The sequence below is a fragment of the Schistocerca gregaria genome, chromosome 6 (assembly GCF_023897955.1).
Source record: "Schistocerca gregaria isolate iqSchGreg1 chromosome 6, iqSchGreg1.2, whole genome shotgun sequence".
NCBI lineage: Eukaryota > Metazoa > Arthropoda > Insecta > Orthoptera > Acrididae > Schistocerca > Schistocerca gregaria.
In genome coordinates this window covers 3,049,193-3,071,039 of record NC_064925.1, presented here as the reverse complement: position 1 = coordinate 3,071,039, position 21,847 = coordinate 3,049,193, and the positions used below count along the sequence as shown (strand labels likewise).

The 21,847-nt window shown below is 40.7% G+C and overlaps 1 protein-coding gene across 2 annotated transcripts in view; it reads right to left on the bottom strand.

The window, feature by feature from the left end:
- LOC126279042 (medium-chain acyl-CoA ligase ACSF2, mitochondrial-like) overlaps positions 1-21,847 on the bottom strand; it is a 211,318-nt gene that overhangs the window by 51,876 nt on the left and 137,595 nt on the right. Inside the window, exons 2-5 of one of the 2 annotated variants that reach the window (XM_049979445.1) lie at positions 15,723-15,903; positions 4,767-4,895; positions 2,162-2,382; positions 37-154 (exon numbers count right to left, since the gene is read on the bottom strand). In XM_049979445.1, the coding sequence (XP_049835402.1) occupies positions 37-154; positions 2,162-2,382; positions 4,767-4,895; positions 15,723-15,903 (649 nt within the window). The remainder of the gene's footprint in view (positions 1-36; positions 155-2,161; positions 2,383-4,766; positions 4,896-15,722; positions 15,904-21,847) is intronic. The other variant, XM_049979446.1, reaches the window with a different exon arrangement.

Here is a 21,847-nt window from a genome sequence, read left to right as displayed (position 1 = left end):
AAAAAAATAGAATGAAAATAAAAGTAAAATTCTTACCGATGTGAATTGCACATTGCAGCCTTCATCTGCCTGGATATCATAATCGAGCTGCTTTAACTTCTCAAATGATGTAGTTGAAGCACAGTCCATAACATCACTGAATCTGAACATTCCACTGAAATGACATCATATTTTTTTATAAGATAAATTGAAGCAACTAGGTTGCTGAAACATTATTATTGAAATAAAAGAAGCAATTTTAGTCTTAAACCTCCGAGACATTATGAATTATTATTTTTTGAGAATTATACTAATTCTGCAAAATATTCCAACAGTGGTCATTGCTGCTTCAAGTGCTGTATGATATTCTACTCAGAAACCATTTATAGCATCACAGTAACACACAATTTGCACTGGTAATGTAGGAATTGAGTTGGTAATTTTGTGTGTGGCTTTAAATGATCATATCAGTGTACTTTAATTATACTCCCAAGTTTGGGGAATTCTATTCTTAACAGTAGTGTATGGTATTCACACTAAGTACATATTTCTCTTTTCATGCTCATTATCTTTGTCTGTCTATGTTTAGTGTGAGGTGCCAGTATTTGACAGGCATTTGTTTACTGGATGACTTAAAGCTGTCACGAGAAAACACTTCTCCTTGCACAGCTACATAGGAACAGTTATCGATTTTATTTCTGATTTACAGCTGTTGTAAGAACATTCTCAAAAGCAACTATGTATGATACTCCACTGTTTTTACATAACGAAACTACAGCTAGTTCAGTTGTATAGAATTCATACATTTTAAGCTGTGTACTATTCGAGTTTATTATTATTGTTGTTATTGTTGTTGTTGTTGTTGTACAGCCACTGAGGAAATTGATTGCTTTTTTCTAAGTTTGTCAGAGCAATACATGATGATGCATCTGTACTAAGAGAAGATTAACACTGTGCATACAGGAGGAGTGTTCACAATGTATAGTCTCACACATCCTTTTTATTCTATAAGAAGGATGGTTGGCAAAAATAACCTTACAGGGAATAAAGAATTTGTGACTGACAGACAGATGGACAGAGGGAGGATGTTGGAGACAGAACCCAAGTTTGGATTGTTTCAAAGATGGGGAAGGAAATTGGTTGTGCTCTTTCAAAGGAATCATCCTGACATTTGCTGGGCACAATTTCGAGAAATCATGGAAAACATAAATGAGGATGGTTGAAGGTGCATTTAGTGTCTCATTCATCTGAATGCAAGTTCAGCATGCTGACTACTGTGCCATCTTGCTCTGTCAGGAATCACTGAGGCTGTTATGTAAGGTGGTGGTGTACCAGACAGATGGATAGATGGCTTCTGTCAAATGCCGATGTAACCAGAAGAGAATTATGGTTTGGAGGTAAATATTAAAAACACAGAGAAATGAAAATGCTGAATAATGAAAAACTACTGCAAATCAGAGAGAAAAACCATAAAAAGAGAGAACTGTAATGACCAAATTCGTAAATTGTCTGATTGTTTAAGATACCTGTAATGGATATGGATAAAAATTTATCATGTCAAATGCTTCATTCATTATGCTGAGGCAGCTACTGGCTGCTAGACAGATTGGGTTCATAAAAGTAGCTTATACATCAAAACACTGAACTTAAGGAAAAAGGAAAGGAATCACTTCGACAGACCACATTGTGATACTGGGAAAATAAGTAGGTAATTTAGATTGTACAGATAAAATCTTAGCAGGCTAATTACTTGCTGCCACCAATAAGAAGAAATGTAAATGAACTGCAGACATCTTGAGACTGTTGTTGATAGGTATTGGAAGGGATGCAAGTTACTGCTATGTGTATATTCAAGTAAAATTTAAGACAGATAAACTGCAGAAGAAAGTAACATTTCAAAAAGCTGCTAGTTCCCATGTTTTACTAAATATCTGCTGATTACCTCCTATTGATAGCTTAATATCAAAATGAGCAGAATGATACTTATCATAAAATAACAGTTATCTGTGTCCCAAATGCAGTGGCTGTTAGCTGGTGGAAAGAAGGGAGAGAAGGTAACAAGCATCAAAAATGAGTGAAAATTTACAATACTTAGTTGTGTGAACAATGTAAGTGCATAAAAAAGGAATGACCTTAACTTAATCAAATAAACCGTGCAATGCAATGACAAGAGTTAACTTACGGATATTGCTTATCCCCAATTACAATGACTGTTGTGAGATTGGGTAAATTTAGACTTTTCAAATGTCCAGGCTTTGCTGCAGTCACCTCTGGAGCCAGTGCCTGCACCATCTCAGGATATTTTTGTGTCTTAAATGCTTCTGCTGCAACCAAAGCACGAACATGCACCTTCTTCAGGCAGTATTCTAACTCAGGGATTTGATAAGCAGGATTGATATTCACCTACAGAAGAAATTCATATGGTTGAATGGCATTTTAAAAGAAAAATAAATTATTTTTTTAAATGCAGTCTTACTTGTGTACACAAACTATCTCACTATTCAGTAAAAGCTTATAGAAAACTAACAGTATTTTAGGTGTCAGCAGAATCTCTGTACTTATGACAATTTAAATAACCATGTGACAAATTTTATATGTAAAGTTCTGACAGAATGTAAATAATTTACAAGTCACAGTTACAAGTCAGCTAATTGTAGTTGTCGAAAGGCACAAAAAAATAAAGAATAAAATAAAAATTTAAAAAATGAAAATTTTGTTAGCTTGTGTAGCTGTATGGTTTTTTTGTGGGCAAATTTCTCCTGTAGGCCAAGTTATATTGGTACTTACAATGTAACTTGTAATAACTACAGTGCAACTCAGCATTTTTCACACATGTAAAGTAAGACAAGTTTGGTATTCCAGAATAAATATTTCATTCTCAAGTTGCATGTTCATGGTTGTGAAACATCCTGGCTGATTAAAACCACGTGAACTTTAATCCTGACTTTTGTTTTTCATGTACAATGATCTCAGCTATTCATGACTCATCCACACAGCTTTAATTCTGACAATACCTCTCTCATGCTTAACGTACTTCAGACAAGCTTACATGTCAATGTCTGGATCACACATTGTGCCTGTATAATTAAGTTGATAAGTGAACTGCTCATGAAAAGGAAGTGACTAGGTGTTAGTCGTGGTCCATCACAAAGTTTTAATCTGTAAGGAAGTTTCACAAGTTTCATATTACATGTATGCTTTGAATGATATGTAAAAATTAAGGGATCTTATTGTTTGGCAGTGGTATAACCTTTTTCTTTCACTGTCACTACACAGGTTTCCAGAGATTATATACTTAAAACCTATAAATGCAACATCAAGAGTTTTTATGTGAATGTAGACTCTAGTTTCCAGAAACATGACAGCATTAAGATACAGTTACATTCTGAGGGTCACACTCGTTGCCTTCTGGTGAAGTGCTGAGATACTGTTGATGTTCCAATATTCACATAAGAAGTATATCCCTCCTACCAGGTGGCAGGTGATTGGGCCCTGTGTGACCTACATGTGGGGGGAAGAGTGGGGATGCAGTTTTTGGGGAGTCAGGAGCACCAGAGTTTCACTCTAATTTTTGCACTGGTATTCACAGGATGCATCCTGCATGCCGGACAATGCCAAGTGCTCTTTAGCAGTGTTGCTGTTAATGTCAAATTCCAAACCAGGCTTCGCCCCTAATGGCAAGATTCTCTTAGATCCCTACTTTTATGGACTACTTCACAATGTCATCCCAATAGCCTTTTGCTTGGTGTAGCAACTACATGTTCTTAAAGTCACGAGTGTGATCATTTATTCAATGCTCTGCCACTACTGGTCTTTGTGTTTCTCAGTTTTACACACCTCACGTGTTTTTCACAGTATTTCAAGGTACAGTGCTGTGTTTTCCCAATGGTATATACCCCAGATATATTAAATTTTGTTGGTCTTTCACCCAGCCAAGGAACTCTCATCTTAGGCAGTGGTTAGAAGACTGTTTTGCTGTTACATTTTCTAAGTAGCTTCACAATTTTAGCTGAGAACAGCCAAAACAAGAGTTTCTTTGTTCTGTGAAAGACCCAATGAAACTAAATGTACTAAGGATACACAGCATTCCTTATGAATGTAGCCAGCAACATATGAAGCAAAGGAGGTTCTGTATTCCAAAACAATCGAAGGAGCAGATGAAGGTTATATGACTGGGGCGCACAGAGAAATCGGTAGTGAGAGTGTGGATCACACTTTTGACTTCCAGAACAACAAGTTGCTATGCTAAGGGATCAACTATTTGGACAGAGTTGTAGAGAAATTCATAGAAGTGCAGATCCAAAAGAGGCTTGTCAATAGGGACAAAGGTTTCCAATTAAGAATTAACTTTAGCTCAGAATCCCCTGTTAGCATCTCACCCGGCATGCCAAACACATTCAGAATAACCATGTAGGGACTCAAGGGCAGCCTGCAGCCACCCCTATCACTGCACATCCAGCTCCTCCCCTTCCTCCAGCTGTACAGCAGATAGCACACACTTAGCCGCATCCATGTGCACCAGGCATTTCGCTCGTAGAAGTGGTGGGACATCAGCAATATTGTGACACTTCACTTGACGGTGAGTATGACACTCATCAAATCATCACAGTACCTTTGTTATTCTAATAAAAAGAAAATATACGTTATTCCTTCTGTGACACTAGCTATTACACATCCAATGTCAATGCGCGCACAACCCCCCCCCCCCCCCCCCCCCCCGCCCCCACCCCCCCAACACACACAACAAACTATAAGTAACAGTATACTATATAATAAAATAAACTTACAATAACTAATCCAGCTTTGTTGGCAGCTAAGCTGGTCAGGTACCACTCGGTAAGGTTGGGAGCCCACACAGCAAGAGCTTCACCATGCTTTAGACCAATCTCTAAGAAGCCGGCTGCTAATTTGTCAACCTGCACAAGTCAGTTATCCTTGAGCGATGTCTGTAAGATGAAAGCATATTATGTATATGCTTATTAATTTATGGACAATGACTATGGCGTCTGCAATTTGGGTATGTATTTTATTTTAAATTCACTTATTGCACAAGGGATTTCAGATTGGCATTGCAACACTGTACAAAAAAATCTGACTTATATTATAGGTCAAGGTTCATGACAGTGTTTTATTGGATAAGAGATATCCAGAAAGTAACCTTCATTAGGCTACAAATAAATTTATGTAACAGACAAAGTAAATTAGAAGAATCTTAGAACTAACTTCTATATTACTCCTCCAGTTAATTACCATTCAAATTCAAGAATTTATCACATCTTTGAACAAGCTCACTAATAGCCTCTTCATGTCATTCTGCTACCTGAGATTGCAGCCAGCCCACAAGAGCATCTGTATATTCTTCATGGGAGTAAAGGACTGGTAGCCAAGTCACATATTAGAGTTCTTGAAGAGATGGAAATCACCGAGTCAGGCTGTAGGGAGGATGTTAAAAATGTCCTATCTGAACTAAGTGAACAGTTGCCAGGTGTCAACTTTGTTTGCATGAGTAATAGCACAAACACACAAAGAGGAAAAGTTCACGATTTACATTAATATACATAGTGTAGCTACGAGAAAAGCTAAGCTTTCAATGTAATATTGATCTTTTTTTGTGTATGTTATACTTTAAGATACATCACACAAGTGTGCCCAAAAATTTAAAGTAATGACATGAATGTCTGGTCTTCTGAGCTCGAAATTCTTGTAAGTGGCTGGTCCTCAAAGTGTTCAGTTTTAAATGCTCTGTGATTTAAGAAATTCATCCCACTTTATCACACGTACTTAATTCATCTTGCGTAAAAAGACTCTGACAACTTTGCACATGCACGAATCTGGCAGCTAGGGCGTGCGAGAAATTTTTCTCATTTGCATCTGGCTGCTTTTTGCTACTGCCGATACAGCTAACTGCCACATTTCAAGTAGAGGGAAGCGGGAGAAGGTACTGCTCATACGCGAGTCAACTGCGCATGCATATGAGCTCGCTGGCAACTGGTCAAACAAACCTAATGTAAACAGTTGTGACGTCACGTTCACAGAAAGCAGTTTATTGTTACAAAGTACTACATAGCCATCGCCCTACAGCCTTTGACATATTTTTGCTGTTTGCAGATGCTCGGTATGCACAGTGTTTTGTTGTTGTAAATGACATTTCCTTTGCCACTATTATTTTTTTCCTCTTGTTTATATTTTATTGCTGCAGTTATCATTCTCCAGTAGCAGGATACAGTAACATTCTTTGTTAGAGAATCAATTCTTAGCAGTCAAGATTACAAAAATTTAACTGGAATCTAAACAATGAAAAATTCACGAAATTCCGTTTTTTTCCCCGAGTTTCCCAGGTCGTATACAACCTGCCTAATCGCACTGGGTGAAAAAGCTTGGCACACTTTTTATGGTTTGTTGTGAGAGGCAGTATAATCTCCCGACTACTGACTGGTCTTTCATGTATGCATAACCACAGGAAACCCACATTTTATCACTAGTCATGATTCTTTTCAGTAGGATTTTCCTTTCCATTATGGTGTGGAAGGAAGTCCACAGAAGTAGTCATCTGTTTTGTGGAATTTTTGATCAATTTACTGTACATGCTAGTTGCAAGCTGCCGACAGATGTTCACTTTTGTCATCAACATAATCACTGACGACACTGTCAGTTATCGCATTTTGACTGTCTACAGCACAAATTTTGTGACGAATGATAGCATATTTTCAGATTTAATGCCACTAAAACCCATCTTACAGAATGGGTACCACACTTGATAGGATCTTCAATTGTAACCCTAATTTTGAATGGCTACTGAAGGTGAACAAGAATGAATGAATGAATGAACGAACTAACAATGTTACCACCTCATTATCAAGTGCTAAAATACACTGGCCTATTGTGACAGTCAGTGTAGTGACTGTTCCACCATTACTTCTCGCACTCCATGAAAATAGAGGTTCTTTATGAACAGCCCTCTTTCTCACAAACACACTGCCAGAGATGTGGTATCTTCTTTAGCAGTTTATCAGCTTGCTAATCCCAGGTGCTATGCTATTTACAGTAGTTTGAAACAGGCCCTCTTCCTCAACGTCCATTTCATTTGAAGGTGTATCTTTGCATTTTCCACTTAATAACCCAAAGATCAGTCTACAGGCACGACATACTGCAATGTTATGCAAGCTCAAATTTCTAATATTATTTATGGACATGCAGTCAATCTGATGAGTGACAAAGACTTACAGTGTGAAGCTGGTTAGTAAGTACTTGCAATACAGGGATATCATATGTTAGAGTGATTAGCTCACTTCTTGCTCTGAAATCTGAACATACACAAGATGCTCCAGACTGAAAAACAACAGCCTTGACACATCACAGAGCACTGCTGAGTTTCAGAGGATGCTGATCCAATAATGGGAGGTGTTATTTTCATGCTAAGAGTCTTATTCACAGCATCTGGAGCCATTGTGGATTCTGTATTGCCATGTGAGAGCTTTAAATTCTGAATCACCAGACACCATTGCACTTGGTAAGTGTGCTCATGCCTGGATTATTGGTATAGTTTGTATTCATATACATGTCACAATGTTGTCAGGGCAATAATTGTGTCAAATCATTTATGTCCCTCAACCTCAGTTCAGTCAAATGCCACTCCACCTGGGTTCCAAGTGGTTGTGCTCATTAATAACTACAGCTTACAGTAGACTGCTCTGACTTGAACACACAGTTGACGCGAACACCATTTTTTATTATGTTTGATCCTATTGGCAATGCTATGCCATCATCTTCCTTTGACTTGTAAATTGCTTACGCCAGTTGCAGAGGAATGTACCCTTTGACATGGAGTCCAGCTTGCCATTTTTCACATATACAATTCACTGCCAGAGGTGAAAAGTGCAAGAAATAATAGAACAAAAATACCTGGTTGAAAAGCTGATATAAACCAATATCTCTTTGGAGTCAGTCTGATCTTACGTGCACTGTGCCAGACTGAAATTTACACACACACAATCCTGCCATATGTTGAATATAATCAAATGAAACACCAGAAAAATTGCAAGAGGTACAATTTATTTCTGCAGCTCTTATCGTTCATATACTTCTGAATACCCTTAGCTTCAGGTGATTCAATCATGTAAGTTTCTCATTGACTTTATGACCTAGGAATCTCAATGACTGTTTAAAGTTGAGAATGTGTGTTGTTAATAAGTATGGTCAAGTTTGAAATAGGATAATAAATAAAACAAAACACACTGATTACACATTGCACACATTCACAGTTGATGTTTACAGCGTTGATAAAATTATCATATTGACATTAGGCTGAGGTCTAACATCCCCAAGACCATGGCCTAATGCCCATATAACAAAAATTACCAAGAAAAGTTTTTAGTTCAAAAGCAAAACCCTGTTCCTTCTCCATTCCTCTAGCTTTTTATGTAGCAAATGAAGTCCAAAGCTGTAATTGTGAGACTAGAGCATTAAGGAAATGAAAATTCTTCCCACAAAAGGGAATGCTGCATTTGACTTTTGACTGCACAATATGTTGCTTACACAGGATGTTTGTTTAAAACAATCCACTGAGGGACTTGTTGCCTGTAGGGAAGTTTAAGACAAATCTTATTCCCATTCATTTCTAAAAGAAATGATACCTCTAAATAGGGCAGGCAACCACACAAGCACCATTCATGCAACTGAAGTACAATGTAGTGCCTCCATATCTAGTGTTATACTCTGAGTGAAGGTTGCCCTGAAATGAATCTTTAACAGCCACTTGCAGGAGTACTAATTGTACAGAGTTGATCAATGCTTCCTAAATCCACATTTTAAGTGGCTAGTATAGTCTTTTTGTTTTTCTTTCAAAAACTTTGATTCTATGATTATTAACCAAGTGCTCTAGGACCCTTCTGAGGCTGCACTGTTGCATGCAGGCGATCTTTTCCCCAAATAATAGAGTTATGTGAGTTTCTCTCACTTATCCATTGTGTTGTCCCTCAGATTACACTAAAAAAAATAAATTAGGATGATTTTCTTGGATACCTAACATAGCTGTTTCAGCGTGCTATAATGAATCTTATCCTTATGTGATGGTTTGAGAGGCAGCTAATGTAGCATGAAGTTCCCACAAGGAGGGATTGGTTGCATATCTGAATGTTTACAATGTCTATATGGAGTTTGTTGTTCCACATATCTTTGCCATCTGCACAAAAATTTGAGCTTTGATTCTTCAATGATATATTGGGGAAGTTTGATGCCACTTAAGTGGGATATCTGCTGCAGTGGCTTAGTGAGCACCCCATTTTTGAGTATGGTTGTCAAGTGAACAGCCCTACTTTTGCACGACATCATCCATACTGACTAACACCGCTCCTATGGTTGAGGTGCAGTGGATAATCGTACTCAGGAACTTATTCATGGCTTCTTTAGGTTCTCCAGTTATTTGTTTGAAGTGCAAAATGGCTAAGCAGGGATGGCTAGAGGACAAATGTAAGGATGTAGATGCTTATCTCACTAGGGGTGAGATAGATACTGCCTACAGGAAAATTAAAGAGACCTTTGGAGAGAAGAGAACCACGTGTATGAATATCAAGAGCTCAGATGGCAACTCAGTTCTAAGCAAAGAAGGGAAGGCAGAAAGGTGGAAGGAGTATACAGAAGGTTTATACCTGGGCGACGTACTTGAGGACAATATTATGGAAATGGAAGAGGATGTAGATGAAGACGAAATGGGAGATAAGATACTGCGTGAAGAGTTTGACAGAGCACTGATAGACCTGAGTCTAAACAAGGCCCTGGAGTAGACAACATTCCATTGGAACTACTGACGGCCTTGGGAGAGCCAGTCCTGACAAAACTCTACCATCTGGTGAGCAAGATGTATGAAACAGGTGCAATACCCTCAGACTTCAAGAAGAATATAATAATTCCAATCCCAAAGAAAGCAGGTGCTGACAGATGTGAAAATTACCGAACTATCAGTTTAATAAGTCACAGCTGCAAAATACTAACGCGAATTCTTTACAGACGAATGGAAAAACTGGTAGATGCGGACCTCGGGGAGGATCAGTTTGGATTCCGTAGAAATGTTGGAACACGTGAGACAATACTGACCTTACAACTTATTTTAGAAGAAAGATTAAGAAAAGGCAAACCTACATTTCTAGCATTTGTAGACTTAGAGAAAGCTTTTGACAATGTTGATTGGAATTCGCTCTTTTAAATCTGAAGGTGGCAGGGTAAAATACAGGGAGCGAAAGGCTATTTACAATTTGTACAGAAGGGCAGTTATAAGAGTCGAGGGACATGAAAGGGAAACAGTGGTTGGGAAGGGAGTGAGACAGGGTTGTAGCCTATCCCCGATGTTATTCAATCTGTATATTGAGCAAGCAGTAAAGGAAATGAAAGAAAAATTTGGAGTAGGTATTAAAATTCATGGAGAAGAAGTAAAAACTTTGAGGTTCGCCGATGACATTGTAATTCTGTCAGAGACGGCAAAGGACTTGGAAGAGCAGTTGAACGGAATGGACAGTGTCTTGAGAGGAGGATATAAGATGAACATCAACAAAAGTAAAACGAGGATAATGGAATGTAGTCGAATTAAGTTGCGTGATGCTGAGGGAATTAGATTAGGAAATGAGACACTTAAAGTAGTAAAGGAGTTTTGCTATTTGGGGAGTAAAACAACTGATGATGATCGAAGTAGAGAGGATATAAAATGTAGACTGGCAACGACAAGGAAAGCGTTTCTGAAGAAGAGAAATTTGTTAACATCGAATATAGATTTATGTTTCAAGAAGTCGTTTCTGAAAGTATTTGTTTGGAGTGTAGCCATGTATGGAAGTGAAACATGGACGATAACTAGTTTGGACAAGAAGAGAATACAAATGTGGTGCTACAGAAGAATGCTGAAGATTAGATGGGTAGATCACGTAACTAATGAGGAGGTATTGAATAGGATTGGGGACAAGAGAAGTTTGTGGCACAACTTGACTAGAAGAAGGGATCGGTTGGTAGGACATGTTTTGAGGCATCAAGGGATCACTAATTTAGCATTGGAGGGCAGTGTGGAGGGTAAAAATTGTAGAGGGAGACCAAGAGATGAATACACTAAGCAGATTCAGAAAGATGTAGGTTGCAGTAGGTACTGGGAGATGATGAAGCTTGCACAGGATAGAGTAGCATGGAGAGCTGCATCAAACCAGTGTCAGGACTGAAGACAACAACAAAAGTTATTTTGTAGATAGCCTAGTATGGAACCACCAGGACTGCCTGCCTAACACTTTTTGCAGAATGACATTTCTCATTCCACGAGAGACACGTCCTCTTCTAAGGTGTTTAGATGCCTTGATGGCTCTATGGATGGTTATACATTCTAGTTAGTTCTGAAAATTGCACGTTTTGCTGGTTAAATACAGTCTGTTGGCTGTAAGGAGTCCAGTTTGCCTATAAAAGATCCATTTTGGTTTTTTGCTTTCAGATATTCCTCTTTTTTGGCAGAACAGCTGGTCTGAGTAATCATCTCTGCTGTGCAAGTCTTTAAATATTTCCAATCAAACTGTTTTTGTGGTGGTTGGTGAGCATAAAGCAAAGTCAGTGGCTGAAAACAAGGAATGATGTTTAGCTGAATTTGTATCTTCCCTGTGATCAAAAGAAATATGTCGTTCAGGGTAGCAGGCAGCTTCAACTACCTGATTCTTGGGGGCATGTTTTACAAGAGCCTCATAGCTCACTGTGTTCACAGGGATCTCCTCAAAGGATAAATGGTTGTTGGAGCTTTGGTCCACAAGCTCACTGTCAATGGTATCATTTGGCAAGGAGTATGGTAAGCATATTTGTATGTATAATGAGAGAGGACAGTAGCAGAATCAGTTTGAAGTGCTGTAATTTTGTGGATAAGCCATCTGTACTAGCTCTCACCGAGAGTGGCAGGCTGCACCATTCACCCTGTCTGCACCAGGATGACCTTCCCAGTGAGGTTTGTAGCCCCCTTGTGTAGATACATGGGTAGGTTTACACTGAGTCATTTAGAGACACATTAAAGTTCTTAGTGAAGGTATAGCTGCTCTGCATGTTCTGAAGTCATTTATATTCACATGTATGGGGAAGAAACTTAACAGATTTCTGTTCCACTCCCCCTCCCTTCTCCAGTCCTCAACCTTGAGTGGGAAAGAAGCTCGAAGCAAGATACGTTCAGTCATCATTGCTTCAACATCAAGTACAGAATCATCAACATGGAATGTCGTGCATAGCAAAGGATGTGTGTGTCTTTCTTTCTATCGCATTTGCATATTTTTCTCACTTTTTCTTGGGAGAAATGACAAATTGGATGCCACTAAGAATGTTCATGGTACATCAAGTACCAGCTGTCACAAACTTGTCCTTTTTGTTATCTCAGTACAGCACAAACAGACTAATTGTTTCTATTATATTGACAGTTTTTTCACAGCTGGCCCAGTCTCCTTAAAGTACTAAGAACGCCATCCTCCTCCATAACAGGAGCTTAATAATGCTCATATCCATAATATCTATAGAAGCTAAAGCACCATTCAGAGCCTCATAAAGTTCTGTAAGTAATGAACATTCATCAAGAGAAACTGTTCGCCTGTTTGGGGGTAGAATATCTTGATACAGGTGTTTCCTCTCATTAAAAAGGTCTTGGCCACTTCCTACAGATCTTTATGAATATGAAAAACATGCTCGAAAGTTCTACTTTCTTTTGAAAACAGTTAAAATTTTGGACAAACATTTTTGTTGTTGTTGCTAGTCGTGACTTTCACTTTCAACTTAATACATTCTTTCAGAATGTAGCTCCTGTTAATGTTCACTTTTTTTAATAGAAGTTGGCCCTTTGTCACGATCTGCACAGTTAACCAAGCTTCATATTTGTAACATACAAAATTCTAGCATCACACATGACTGTTGTTCCAGTAACCAAAGAAATTTAAGTTACAAAGGACTGATGATACTGATGTGGAATGATCTAGGAGGCGCACACGACTTTTTTTTTTACGCGTCAAGTTCCGTAGGGCCTAATTGAGGAGCAAATCTCCAAGATCATGGAGCGCGTCAGTACATGAAATTACAACACAAAAATAATAACAGATAAAAATAAATGTTATTGACCTGAAAAAAGTAAGTCCATAAATTTAAGTAAACACAATCAACAATACAATAAGAATAAGCTTAATTTTTCAAGGAACTCCTGAACAGAATAGAAGGAGTGACCCATGAGGAAACACTTCCATTTCAATTTGAAAGTGCATGGATTACTGCTAAGATTTTTGAATTTGAGTGGTAGCTTATTAAAAATGGATGCAGTAGTATACTGCACACCTTTTTTCACAAGAGGTGAGGAAGTCCGATCCAAATGCAGGTTTTATTTCTTTTGAGTATTAACTGAGTGAAAGCTGCTTATTCTTGGGAATAAGCTAATACTGTTAACAAGAAATGACAGTAAGGAATATATAATCCTTTTAGAGTGGGAAGGGCTTCCCCAAAATATACCATATGACATAATCAAATAAAAATAAGCAATGTAGACTAATTTTCGTGTTGAACGATCACTCACTTCTGATACTGTTCAAATAGTAAAAATGGCATTATTAACAAAGTCTTTGAACAAGATCCTGAACATGGGCTTTCCACGACAGCTTACTATCTATCTGAACACCTAGAAATGTTAACTGTTCAGTTTCACCTTTCTTTGAAATTAAAACATCAGGGTTTTGTTGAATTGTGTGTTAGAAACTGTAAAAACTGGGTCTTACTGTGATTTAGTATTAGTTTATTTTCTACAAGCCATGAACTTATGTCATGCACTGCACTATTTGAAACTGAGCCCATGTTGCACACAACATCCTTCAGTACCAAGCTAGTGTCATCAGCAAACAGAAATATTTTACAGTTACCCATAATACTAGAGGGCATATCATTTATATAAATAACGAAGAGGAGTGGCCCCAAGATTCACTCCCCCCTCCCCTCTCACTTGATGACAGTACCCCACTCAGACTCCACATCTCAACCATTATCAACATTGTTAATAATGACCTTTTGCTGTCTGTTGCTAAAGTAAGAGGTGAACCAATTGTGAGCCACTCCCCCTACTCCGTAATGGTCCAACTTCTGGAGCAATATTTTGTGAACAACACAATCAAATGCCTTTGTTAAATCAAAAAATATGCCAAGCATTCAAAATGCTTGGTTTTGCCCATCCAGTACCTCACAGAGAAAAGAGAATATAGCATTTTCAGTTGTTAAACGACTTCTACAGCCGAACTGTACATTTGATAGGAAATTGTGTGATATAAAATTTGCAAGTATCCTTACACAACAGCCTCTCTAATAACTGTTGCAAACACTGATGGCATAGAAATAGATCGAAAATTATCTACATAATCCCTTTCTCCCTTTTTATAAATCGGCTTTACTATAGAGTACTTTAATCGCTCAGCAAACTGACCATTCCTAAAGGAAAAAATTACAAACATAGCTAAATACAGGGCTAACATGTGCAGCGAGGTACTTTAATAATCTGCTAAACACTGTCATAACAATGGGAGCCCTTAGTCTTCAGTGATTTAATTATTGACTCCATCTCCCTCTTGTCTGTATTACAGAGGAGTATTTCAGACATCACTCTTGGAAAGGCATTTACCAAGAAAGTTATATGATTCCCTGGAGAAATTAAATTTTTATTTAATTCACCAGCAATGCTCAGAAAATGATTGTTAAATACTGTACATATATCTGATGTATCAGTAAAATAAATATTTTTACTGAAAACTGACTTTATATCATCAACCCTGTGCTGCTGACCAGACATTTCCTTCCCAACTGACCATATGGTTCTCATTTTATCTTGTCAATTAGCTGTTCTATTTGCATACCACATACTCCTTGCCTTCCTAATAACATTTTTACGCACCTTACAATATTGTTTGTCATGGGCTACTGTAGATTGATTATGACTACTTCTGACATTTTGATATAATTCCCGCTTTTTTCTACAAGATATTCATATCCCACTAGTCAGCCACCCAGGCTGCCTATTACTACTAGTAACCTGTTTATAACGTTCTAATGGAAAGCAAATCTCCAAGAGCATGAGAAATGTGTTAAGGAAAGCACTTTATTTATCATCTATGTTGTCAGCACTATAAACATCGTGCCACTATTGCTCCTTGACAAGGTTTACAAAACTCTATTGCTGTTGGATTAACTTTCCTACATAGTTTGTAATTAAATATGACATTGGTTTGAGTACAAAAGCCTTTTAGTGTTGAAATTGGTGCATCATGGTCTGAAAGGCCATTCATGCTTTTACTAACAGAATGCCCATCTAGTAATGAAGAATAAATAAAAATATTGCCTATGGCTGTGTTAGTGTTCCCCTGCACGCTGGTTGGAAAAAAACACAGTCTGCATCAGATCATATGAATTTCGGAGATTACCAACATCCATAATTGAAGTCACCACATATAACTAATTCCTGGTACTTCCTACAAAGTGAATCAAGAACCCTCTCTACCTTTAGCAGAAATGCTCTGAAGTCAGAGTTAGGGGACCTATAAACAACAACAATTAGAAGTTTAGTTTTACTAAATCCAGCTGCCATAGATCATAACATGCATTACCTATAATGAATTTACAAGGTAGAGGAAAGAGGTGGAGGAAGAAGACAGAAGAGGAAAGAGGAACAGGAGGAGACAATTAATTTGGTTTTTTTTTTGTTAAAACTGCACACACTGACTGTGACTTGCCTTTTCCTTGACTTCCTGAAAGGTGAGGCGGTGGCCCTGGTGCACAGAGACGATGGCTTCACGGTCTCCCCAAAGCTGTGCACTCTTGTCCACCAGTTGACCTACTGTCAGGTTGACAAGAGGAATCTCGCTGGCCTCATGCCAGTAGCTCAGCTTCGGGCCCTTGCTGCCACTACTGTACCTGCAAGGGAACAGGAACGCTTCATTTCACACTTGAGGTGGCTCATATCTTATTGTCACTAACAGCAGAGAAGAAAATTTTCTTTCACACTCATGAAATTGACCCCACAACTCCACACACTTCTCACGTCCATATTATTCAACCCAAAGTTAACTCTAAAATACTTTTATTCAGAATCACTATTAAATTGAGGGATTCCAGCCTCCACCAGTATGCTGGTCACCAGACTTGACCTAAAAGCTCCTGTCGCTAGTTGAAAACCTGCAGTGGTGCACAGGGTCAAGTAAATGCAAAGCTGAGGGCACTGCTGAACCATAAATAACACTCCCATAGCCAAATTGGGATTGGACAAGGGCTCTGTAGAGGCGCAGCAGTGTAGAGCAATCTGCACCCCAATTGGAGTTGCACAGCCAACGGAGGGCATTGAAGTGCAGTCAGCACTTCTGCTTAAGCTGACAAAAATGAGGAACCCAAGTCAACTGAGCATCGAAAACCAGTCCTAAGAATCGATATGTCTCCACTACAGTGAATGGATCATCATGAACATAATGTTCTGTGTCCAAATGAACGGTATGATGCCAACAGAAGTGAACGACACACGACTTTGTGGCTGAAAACAAATCCGTGGGCTAGAGCCCATGACTGCACCTAGTGGATGGCTCCCTGTAGGCCACGCTTACCAACACCACTACTGGAGCAGCAGTACAACTTTCAGAAGTCATCTGCATACAGAGAAGGTGAGACGGAGGGCCTGAAAGCTGCTGCTGGACCGTTAATGACCACTAAAAGTAGAGAGACACTCAATACAGAGTCCTGTGGGACTCCATTCTCCTGGATATGGGTGGAACTATGGGAGGCACCACCTTGGACATGGAAAATATGGAGCGATAGGAAGCTTTGGATAAAAATCAGGAGTGGGCACCGGAGACCCCACTCATACAATGTGGCAAGGATAAGTCGCCGCCAGGTCATGTCGTATGCTTTACGTAAGTCAAAAAAGATGGAAATCAGGTATTGCCATCTGCAAAAGAATGTTCGGATGGCAGACAAGATTATCAGTGGTAGAGTGGCCCTGGTGGAAGCCGCCCTGACATGGAGACAGTAGGCCATGTGACTCCAGGACCCAACCCAACCGCTGACATACCATACGTTCCAGCAGCTTACAAAGAACGTTAGAGAGGCTGATGGGCCGATAGCTACCCACATCAAGCGGGTTTTTACCGAGTTTGAGCACCGGTATGACGGTGCTCTCCTGCCATTGCGATGGAAAGATGCCATGGCACCAGATCCGGTTGAAGATGACGAGAAGATGTCGCTTGTAGTCAGATGAGAGATGTTTAATTATCTGGCTGTGGATCCGATCAGGTCCAGGAGATGTGTTGGGACAATGTGTGAGGGCATTGATGAGTTCCCATTCTGTAAATTGGGCATTATAGGAGGCACTGTGGCATGTAGTGAATGAGAGGATGTTCCCTTGCAGTTGCTATTTCAGAGTGCGACAGGTTGGGGGTAATTCTCTGACACTGAGGCTCGAGCGAAGTGCTCAGACAAGTGCTTGACAATCGTGTTTGAGTCATTAGATAACACGCCATTTAGGGTAACACCAGGAACGCCTGTTGGGGTCTGGTACCTGAAAAGCTGTTTGATCTTTGTCCAGACGTGGGAAGGTGACGTACGGCACCCAATGATTGAGACGTATCTCTCCCAACACTTCTGCTTCCGTCGTTTGGTAAGATGGCTAACACAGGTACGGAGCCATTTAAAGGCTATGAGGTGTTCCAGGGAAGGGTGCTGCTTATGTTGCTGTAGAACTTGCTAACATTGTTTAATTGCTTCAGCAACATACAGCGACGACCAAGGGACTGCATTACGCCTCAGGCACACTAAAGAGCGAGAGATCGCGTTCCTGCTGCAGAAACAATTGTTGTAGTCACCTGTTCAAACATCACATCGATGTTACCATGTGGGGGAGATTCAATGGTGACATCAGCAGTGAAAGTTTGCCAGTCCGCCTTGTTTAAAGCCCATCTGGGTAGGCATCCGTGGGCCTGACACTGCGGCAGTGACAGGAAGATGGGAAAGTGGTCACTACCACATAGGTCATCATGTGCTCTCCAGTGGATAGATAGGAGGAGTCCTGGGCAGCAGATTGATAAATCAATGGACGAATTACTACCATGAGCCTCACTGAAGTGCGCAGCGCCTCCAATATTTAAGAGGCAGAGGTCAAACTGAGACAGTAAAGTTTTGACATCTGCCTCAGCCAGTAAGCACAGTGCCACCCAACAAGAGGCTATAGGCATTTAAATCTCCTAGAAGCAGGAAGGTTTAATGAGTTGATCAATCAGTGCAGCTAATACATTCAGAGGTACTACACCATCTGGAGAAAGATATACATTGCAGACGGTTATTTCAAGTGTGGTCCTTATTCTGACAGAGGGGTTTGAAGTGGCACAGTGTCACTACAGACTGAGTTTAGGACAAAAATGCAGACTCCATCTGACACTTCATTATAGTTGCTACAGTTCCTGTAATATCCCTTACAGCTACAGAGGGCAGGGGTCTGCATTGCCAGGGAACAGGTTTCCTGGAGGGCAACACAGATAGCAGGTGTAAAGCTGAACAGTTGCCATAGCTCAGCCAGGCTGAAGAAAAAACCGCTGCAATTCCCTTGGAAGATGACGTCATCATGAGACTGGGAGGCATGGAACATTCAATGAAATAGTTTACTCCCAGAGTCACCTGCTGCCACGGACTTATTGCCTGAGCAGTCTATATCCGGTGAGATCTAGGTCCTCAGTGGATGCCTGAATCTCCACCTCATCTACAGACGCAGAGCTTGTAGGTAGCAGTGGTGTGGGAGCCACCACAATTCCCTTGGTCTTAGGGACTTTCCTTTTGGATTTCTCTCACTGCTGCTTGGGTTTCCCTGGCTGGGAGGACATCACTGGCTCAGTCTCCGGGACTGAGGATGAGTGTGAAGCCCTACGACCAGCTGCTTTTGGGCTCTTCAGCCACTGAGGGGTGTCATTTTTCCCACCAGCAGAAACCTGTGAAGGGAGTGACCCAATGGACCCCTTCCTAGCAAGAGAAGCTGAAGACGACTTACACTTCTCGGGCTTAGAAGTGGGGACAGACGTTCCCGGTGGTTGGGGGGTTGTTGCTCACAAAGTAGGTGGTGCTGCAGCAACAGGGAGGGAAATGGCCCCTACCATCAAGGGAGCAGGAATACTCTTCCAGCTCCGAGAGGTGATTGGGTTTGGTGGAGCTGATGATGCCATAACTGTTGTAGCGGCAGCATAAGATGATATCATACACACAGGATGCAGGCATTCTCATTTTCTCATAGCCTCAGTGTAGGTCAGTCGGTCCACGGTCTTTTACTCAATGATTTTCCTTCCTCTCTGTAGAATATTGCAGTCTGGCAAGCAAGGTGAATGATGCTCTCTGCAGGTGACACAAATGGGAGGCGGAGCACATGGAATATTGGGATGTGATGGGCATCCACAATCTCGACATGATAGACACAGGAAGATATACAGCCAAACTTCAGCACTTAAAGCGCCACATTGGGGCTTTACATCACAATGGTAGATCATCACGTTGACCTTCTCGGTCAATATATCACCCTCTAAGGCCAAGATGAAGGGACCATTGGCTACCTGATTATCCCTCTGATTCCGGTGGACACACCGGACAAAATGTACACCTCACTGCTCTAAACTGGTGCACAGCTCATCATCAGACTGCAAAAGAAGGTCTCTGTGAAATATGGTACCTTGGACCATATTTAAGCTCTTATGGGGCATGATGGTTACAGAAACATCCCCCAGCTTGTCCCAAGTGAGTAACGTCCGTGACTGGGCAGAGGATGCTGTTTTGATCAAGACTGACCCAGATCTTATTTTGGAAAAGTCCTCCACCTCCCCAAACTTGTCCTCTAAATGTTCAACAAAAAGCTGGGGCTTTGTTGTCATGAAAGATTCCCCATCAGCTCTTGAATGTACAAGGTACCGGGGTGAATATGATTCGCTGCCATCCTTAGCCTGACGTTCCTCCCATGGTGTGGCCAGAGAGGGGAACGATTTGGGGTTGTGTGTCTGTGGATTGAATTGAGCTCATGAACACTTAGAGACTGCTGGTGTTTCACCACCAGCAAGTGATGATGGACTATGTTTCATTGCGTGTCATCTGCCCTGATGCCACCCACTCCTACCAGGTGCCCTCCCACAGACGCAGCAAAGGCCAGCTGGCAGGATTGCTATTGCCAGCAGTACCGATGCCCCTGAGGGGTGGGCATCTACCCCTTGGCATATGAGGGGAGTTAATGATGCAGGCATCAGCAGATCCTGTGTGGTCAGGGGGCTACAACCAACAGGGTACATGGTGGCCCCATCACAATGGTCTGGTTACCATGCTGGATATCAGGTGCAAAGATGTCCATGGCCATCGTCGACACAGAAAGTGACACTGCATAGTGCTTGGTGGAAAACGCACCCAGGAAGGTGTCCTCGCCTGAGAGATGGAGAAAGGGTGGGACTGCAATGTGACGATGAGAAAGTGGTCTAAAGATCTGAATGCATGATAGACACAATGCACCATGTAAGGCGCCATTCACCAATTGGCTCACTCTTTGGGAAAATTTTAAAGAATGGAGGTTAAACCCTACAGGGGACCATCACAGAAGGCCGAAGCGTTTAAGTCTCCTTTTAGTCGCCTCTTATGACAGATAGGAATACCACAGGCCTATTCTAATCCTCGGACCCGCAGGGGGAGGTGTACTGAGATAACAAAATGGACTAGTTTGTGACAGCAGGTACCTGATGTACCATGGAGATCAGTCCACAGCAGGACCATTGCCTCCTGCAGTGGCACCACCACCACCACCACCACCACCACCACCACCACCACCACCACCACCACCACCACCACCACCACCACCACCACCTTCTTTGAAGGGGATTATGGTCCCAACCTCGTCAGGTATTTGAAATACTTTTTTCTGGCCAAAGGTCGGATACTTGTACATTTTACGAAGTGTGTGTTAAAAGTAATGTCACTGATTTTATCTCCAAACTTTTTTTTTCAAACAATGATATTGTCTCCTTCAAAGTAGTTCCCTTCAGCAGCTATACATTGGCGGAGTCACTGTTCCAATTCTTGGAAGCAGTGCTGAAAGGCTTGAGATGGTGGGGCCTTTGCCATTTTGTCTCAGGATCATATTCATCAATTTATTATTCATCACCTGTGATCACACAATTGAACCACTCACAGTCACTGGCAATCCTCTGAAGATTGTCAATGCACACCTTTCTTCGATTGTCCTTCTGCTCAATTGTGAGGTTTTGCGGCATCATTTTAGCCAAACCTTTTGCTTGTGCCAATCTTCGGTCAATTTTGATGTGTAGTGAAAGCGTTTAACCAGTGACCCATCATCCATGAGCACACATATGTTTGGCATTTTTATTAGTTCTTGAAATTTGAAGTCTCCTTGAGTGAGGTTCATCATCAACATGTTCTCTGCCTTCCAAAAATGATTTGTGCCAGCGAAAAACTTCTGTTCTTGGTAAGGAATGTTCCCATAGGCCTGTTTCAAATTCTTAGAGGTCACACTCGTGGATTACCCAAGTTTAACACAAAACTTTATGGTATAATGTCGCTCTAAATTCTGCAGTTACATTTCCTTAATAATAAAAAAAACAGTTTCACTGATGGCACTCTCAGAAATCATGTGATGGCTGTATGGAGCTGAAACTCAAGACTTAGCATCTGGAAGGAATGAACACACTACTCTACACAAGTAGAAAAACACAGCATTGGAAGATCACACACATCTATGGCAACCCACCTGTCATGTGTGCCTCCTGGATCATTCCACATTAGTATCACCAGCCCTCTGTAACTTTAAATTCTTTGGATGCTGGAACGGAACTGTCGTGTGATG